The sequence below is a fragment of the Phycodurus eques genome, chromosome 3 (genome assembly GCF_024500275.1).
Source record: "Phycodurus eques isolate BA_2022a chromosome 3, UOR_Pequ_1.1, whole genome shotgun sequence".
Taxonomy (NCBI): Eukaryota; Metazoa; Chordata; class Actinopteri; order Syngnathiformes; family Syngnathidae; genus Phycodurus; species Phycodurus eques.
In genome coordinates, this window is record NC_084527.1 from 17,667,740 (window position 1) to 17,674,380 (window position 6,641).

A 6,641-nucleotide genomic window follows, 5' to 3' on the forward strand; every position below is an offset into this window, starting at 1 on the left:
CTTGACAGCAAGTGAGGAGAGAAATACTTTAAAAATGCTGTTTTACTAAGATCACATATGTTTTAATAAGTTGAAATGTCTTGAAAGCATGTGAAACAAAAAACAAAAAATTAAATACAGCATATAGTCTCTCTTCTGCATATTGTGGATTTTTTCCTATTGCAGCTTGGTCTGGAACTTATCCCTGGTGATCAACAGGGGTGCACTGCAACCCACAATTGCCCCACATAATAATAATAAACACTTTCCCACCCCTGCTCTTTACACTGCCACTTGTGACATAGTCTAATCATTATACGGAGCGTCCTTCCTTTCAAGCAGCAGACTTTGGTCTCAACGCTGGACTTCTTCAACTCCAGTTGGACAGGTTGTCAGCCAAGCATGCAGCAGCTGTGGGGGTTTTATTGCACACTAACCATCTCCAGTTATTCAAATGAAGTGTAGCGTGTTACGGCAATGCAGTGTTGTATGGGCTTCCCGTTTGATTCCAGACCTGTCAAGAAGACTGATTTAATATCCTTGATATCCCCCTTAAGGGCCATGTACTAGTACCCTCTTTGTCTTCGCTATTAAGGCAGTTCAGTGGACTACTTAGTCGAAGAACTATTAGAATAACTGTCTCTTGCTATTTATTTTTTTTTTGCACTACTAGTGCCAGTTTTGGCCTTCTAGTATGCATATAAACATTATAAATAAACTAGTGTGCTGCACTTGTAACACGACTTGGCTGAACCAGTAGGCATGTGGTCATGCACTAGTTGCCTCCTGAACACAACTAGTAGCACCAAAACGAACACTGGACTTTTTGACTCAGAAGTAATATGCAAGTGTTCTACGACAAGTATTCCGAAGTTGTCCTACTAGTGTGAAGAAATGTCATACAGTAGTAAAAAAAATTATAATAGTAAGACCCAGTTGTTCTAGTAGTTACACCCATTCTGCAAGACTTAAATGGCTCCGATATCATTGATATTCAACTTATGGTCCATGTACTAGTATGCTTTTTGGTCATCACTAGTGGAACAACTTTGTGAAAAGTAAAAGTAACTGTGCAATAGTCGTGCACGTAACGGTGTGCTCCTACTACTAGCAATATTATATTATTATAACATAATATTTTACAAATTAGCATTTAGCGCTTCACTAGTAGCGCACAGATATAAACTGTGCACATATTTGCCTCACGAGAAACATGTCGTAATAGCATGCCAAAGTCGTCCGATTAGTGTGCAGAAATGTTATACAGGAGCGGGGGGGAAATTACTAGAATGACATTCTACTAGCGCGATGAAGAGTCTTCCTCGTGAGGACATAGTGTACTAGTACATGGACTTAAAGCTGCATATAGAATAAATGCTCAAACTGCTTTTCCATAGAATCTGTGCACTGGACTCCCAAAAGCACCCGCGCAACTTGACACAGGTGGAAGCTCCCATGGATAAAGCCCCGCATAGCACGTACGAGATAGACAAAAGCAAAAAAGTGAAAGATTTCAATTGAGCTCCACGCTCCCTCCAGCTTACCGAGCAGCAACAGTTTGAGCTCCCGCCGCGCGTCCCTCTTGTCCCGGCGGAGCTGCCTCTCGATCTCGTCGTTGATCCTCCGGGCTTCCTTCGCCTCCTCGCTGAGGCAACACGCCATGATGGATTCCAGGGTCATCCTTTAACGCGTTTCTCGTTTTAATTCGCTACGGTCAACGACTCTCACTGATTTCGTCCCGGAGAGGCCGGTGCGCGGGGAGCGAGTAGGCCGGGGAAGGCGCTCATGCAGCGGCCTGCAAATGACGGAGTTGCCGAGGAGGAGTGGATCGGGATATTTGAGAAATGGACGAAGCCCGGTTCTTCTCCTCCTACTTTCACGTCCACCGCCACCTCAGACTCCTCTTCCACTTGAGTGCTATCTTAATTGGTGTAATCTGGTTTACCGTCTCCGGGTGGTCAACCGATCCGTTTAAGACACATCCTGAGTGGGATATCGTTAAGCGTCGCCATCGATACCTCCTTCCCCACCCTCGCCACTCCTTCCGTGGGGAAAAAAAACAAAAAATATCTCCCGTCTTCAGCTGCGTACAGTGGGCACCGGGAGACGCAGTCTACTTTCCCCTTTCTTCCCTTCGTCTTTTTATTCTTCTTCTTCCCGGTGGCTCCACTCCCCGGGCGTGGTAAGGCAAAATATGGCGGACCTTCACTTCCAATCCGCTAGGCAAAAAAAAAAAAAAAAAAGATAGGACCACACGGTACGCTCGCTCACAAACGCCCCAAAACGACACTGAGCGTCGGCGAAAGCTGGTTGCAAAGCCAAGCGGCCTCCGACAAGGTGGGGTGAAAACGACGGCGTGATGAGTCTGGTGGCCTTCTTTCTTTCTTTTTCTTTTTTTTAAATTTTTTTAAATTTTTTTTATTTCTTTCCTCTCCACCGTAATCGTCGTGTGTTTTTATGACAGAGGCCGTCTATGGTCCACTCCTTCTTGGCTGTGTGGCTCCGTGACGTCGGCCTCGCCATCCAGCCAGGGAGGGGCGGAGAGGCTGGGGGGCGTGTTGCGGCCAACAAGCGCCACTCATGGGTTTGATTTGTGCTGTCCCCCTCCTTCCATAGGCGCACTGCTACGTAAAATGTGAATGGAGGATCCAGCAAGTTGGCCTACATTCTATCATTGATGTGTTCAGTGAGTGTGCACATGATGTGACATCATTAGGAACATGTTAAAATGTTTTTGTTTTGAAGGGGCTCTTCATCGTGTGAATGTCGTTTCAGCATTTACTCAGTAAGCTTGATTTCCAGCTGGAGGTCCATGTACTAGTCCACTCTTTGTCCTTTCCTTACTAGTAAGACAATTCAGCACACTAGTAGAATGACTATGGTGAACTAGTAAGACTCTTACTAGTAACGTTTTTTTCCACTACTGTATGACATTTTTACACACAGGGAGGACAACTGGCATACTAGTAGGACAACCACATGATACTAGCGAGGCAATACTGTGCACTAGTTGACATCTGCATGCTACTAGTCTTTTTCTTCTGTTCCTTTCAGCTTGTCCCGTGAGGGGTCGCCACAACGCGTCATCCTTTTCCATGTAAGCCTATCTCCTGCATCCTCCTCTCGAACACCAACTGCCCTCATGTCTTCCCTCACGACATCCATCAGCCTTCTCTTTGGTCTTCCTCTCGCTCTCTTGCCTGGCAGCTCCATCCTCATCACCCTTCTACCAATATACTAACTCTCTGTCCTCTGAACGCATCATAACCATCAAAGTCTGCTCTCTCTAACTTTGTCTTCAAAACATCTAACCTTGGCTCCAGCAGCCCGCGACCCTAGTGAGGATAAGCGGTAAAGAAAATGGATGGGTGGATGGTCAAAAAATTATATTTACAACGTACAATAAATAATGTATCTTTGTTCATCTATTTATGCCAGTGAGGCATAGTGACGACCAGAACAAATGAATGGTTTTCTGTTAGATGGCAGGAAGTACATACAGTAATTAATGTATCCACTTTTTGTGACATTTTTGTTTGTTGGTGTTTCAATTATGAAATATGTCCTTGGCTCCATAAAGGTTGGAAATCACTGCTCTAAGCATCTATACTGCATGTGGTTGGTTTCACCATTGTAAATGACATGTTTACAACCTGTTACAGTATTCCTAAACTAGGTGTGGGGAACCTATGGACCACTTACTGCGAGTTACAATTGAGGTCGTCATCCGTTGAGTTTGGAGTCGTGATTGCAACTTCACTAAAGTGCCCCATTTAGAGACTTTAAACGAGGACATGCTCAGTCATCTTAATTGCATCCAACACACTTTTTAAAGTCACAAATACATTTTTGACATAATTTGAAATTAATGTTGAAGGGGAGGCATCTTCGTTCGTCCCAGATTTGCAGCCGCGGGAATCCTTTCAACCTGTGAGTCTGTAATGAAGGACGACCCAACAAGTTCCCCAAAGAGAAGGGCCCAGTTACAGGTCAGTGATGTTCTAACTTGTCATTTATGTTGGTCTTTAAGGTGTTATATTTGTAATTTTAGCTGTTAACATAACAGTGCACAAAATGGTGTTTCTCAAGGACGTGGTGCAGTCGTTAAACCTTGCCTGTGAAGTTAATAAAGGTTTTATGATTCTCACAGTTTGACCTCAACACTGATTATTTCCATTTCCTCGAAACATATGGAAATATATGGGTAAGATACATTTTTGACTGTAATATTCCTTTACAGTTGAACATTTATGTTTGTCTCCCAAAATACAGTTTTAGACTCAAATATGCAACTTTTTTTCCTTGAATATATATATATTTTTTAAATATTTAAACTTCTTCTTTTCCTTTCGGCTTGTCCCTTTAGGGGTCGCCACAGCGCGTCATCCTTTTCCATGTAAGCCTATAATCCTGCATCCTCCTCTCGAACTCCAAATGCCCTTATGTCTTCCCTCACGACATCCATCAATCTTCTCTTTGGTCTCCATCATCATCATCCTTCTACCAATATACTCACTATTTCTCCTATGGATGGGGCCAAACCATCGAAGTCTCCTCTCTCTAACTTTGTCTCCAAAACATCGAACCTTGGCCTGTCCCTCTGATGAGCTCATTTCTAATTTTATCCAACCTGGTCACTCCGAGAGCGAACCTCAACACCTTCATTTCCGCCACCTCCAGCTCGGCTTCCTGTTGTCTCTTCAGTGCCACTGTCTCTAATCCGTACATCATGGCTGGCCTCACCACTGTTTTATAAACTTTGCCCTTCACCCGAGCAGAGACTCTTCTGTCACATAATACACCTGACACCTTCCTCCACCCGTTCCAACCTGCTTGGAGCCGTTTCTTCACTTCCTGACCACACTTACCATTGCTCTGGACGGTTGACCCCAAGTTTTTTTTTTTTTAAATATAACTTTATCTCAAAATGAATGAAAAATTAATACCAAAGAACAGTTAATACAATGATTACACTTAATTCAACCAGATCATTTCTTTACATTCTTTCCAATGTTGTAATTGAGTTTTGGTTAGTTTTCTTGTCTTCCCTGTCTGCTGTTATGTCTTTATCTCAACCTGCTTTCCTCATTGTTCCTCCCCTTGTGTCAACCAAATCACTCTGTCCAGCTGCTCAGTCTTATCCAGGTGTGCCTCGTTGTCTCATTGATCTGTTCCTATTCAGTTCCCTGTTTTCAGTCAGTCGTCTCTGTCCATTGTCGTGTGTTGTGTCTTGTTGCCTGGCGTCTGTTGTGGTAAGTTCATTCCCTGTTTCTCATAGCTTCTTTACATCTGTGTGAATGCGGAAGAGCATTAACATGTTATGCTGCACCCACAAAATATTTGGATTATTATGTCCACTTTTTTTGGAAGCTCTACGTTTCTACTTTTCTTCAAAAGATTCAAAACGTTCTGGGAAAGTGAGGATTTCCAAAGATTCTGACTTTTCCCTGCAGAATTCTGCATTTTCCAAGTTTAAGTGATCTTAATTAATTTTCCTTGTTCATTCAGGAGAATGAGACATTACAAAAAAATCCCCATTGATCCCTTTCCAAATATTAAACCATTCAGCTAATTGAGAACATGTTGAAAATTCTTTTTTACATTCTATTAATTCCCACATTCCCCAGAATCCAAACATCTCACAGTAAAATTCCCAAATTTGACATTCTGCATATCAAAGTCATCATTTCACAAATCTTGACTGCTTCAAACTATTCCAACTTGAAAGTATTCAGATCATTCAGCACATCTTGGAAAGTATTTATCACATTTCCTGAATTTTCACAATACAAATCCCTAATTATGAGATTTACATATCGAAAGTCCCCTTTAGATTTCTTGACCGATTCTAACCATCCCGAGATTAAGTCTCACATTCAGTTTCAACAATTCATTTAATTCCCCAGCATTTAATTGAAATTCACACAATTTCTTTTACATAAATTGCTTTCTCCACTTATTTTTTTTTAAAAGTATCCTGTGTTGAAGTGCTAGTTTCTTTGCCTTTTTGTTAATACAGTGGTAACTTCACTTACGAGTGCCCCAACTTACAGGGTCTTGAGTTGACGAACTGTCTTTTGTGTTGAAAAACCAAAATTTGAGTTATAAGCTTCAGAAACATTGCCGCTCCAGTAAAGTGGGGAACCATAACATTATGGTCAAATACAAAATGAGAACACTTGCAAGGAGAATGGAGGAGATGCTAGCACTGCACTAACTGCAAGGTAAACTGATAACGTGACCAACTCCAGGCTCCTGATGTTGCTTAGTAGGCCATGCCCCTTAAAGGCACACATCAACACAAATTGTTAGCCTATTAGCATAATAATTTTTGGAAAAAAGCAAGTCCAGTTGCTTTGATTCAACCTCTGCTGATGACCTAGATTCCTGAGAATCTAGTGAAATGTATTGAAAGAAAAAAAAAAAAAAATCAGGCTACATCTCCGGCTCAGCTTGGTGTCATTTTATTAGTATTAATGTGACATTTTTTAAAAATAAACAATTTTGTGATGGCTTGTCAAATTCTAATTTTCATTTTTTTCCCCTTAAGGAATTGTAGGATATCTTGTAACTTTCAAATATTTTACTATTTTATGTACAAATAAAATAAACTTGATTTTCAAATTTATATATTATAAATATATTTCATTTTTAATGTTAAA

General features: G+C 41.4%; 1 protein-coding gene across 1 annotated transcript in view; it reads right to left on the bottom strand.

The window, feature by feature from the left end:
• The window catches only part of LOC133400075 (guanine nucleotide-binding protein G(q) subunit alpha), a 30,199-nt gene extending 27,729 nt beyond the window's left edge, over positions 1-2,470 (bottom strand). Inside the window, exon 1 of the mRNA XM_061672297.1 lies at positions 1,524-2,470. Coding sequence (XP_061528281.1) covers positions 1,524-1,659 — 136 coding nt within the window. The 5' untranslated portion in view covers positions 1,660-2,470. The remainder of the gene's footprint in view (positions 1-1,523) is intronic.
• Positions 2,471-6,641: the final 4,171 nt, after the last annotated feature.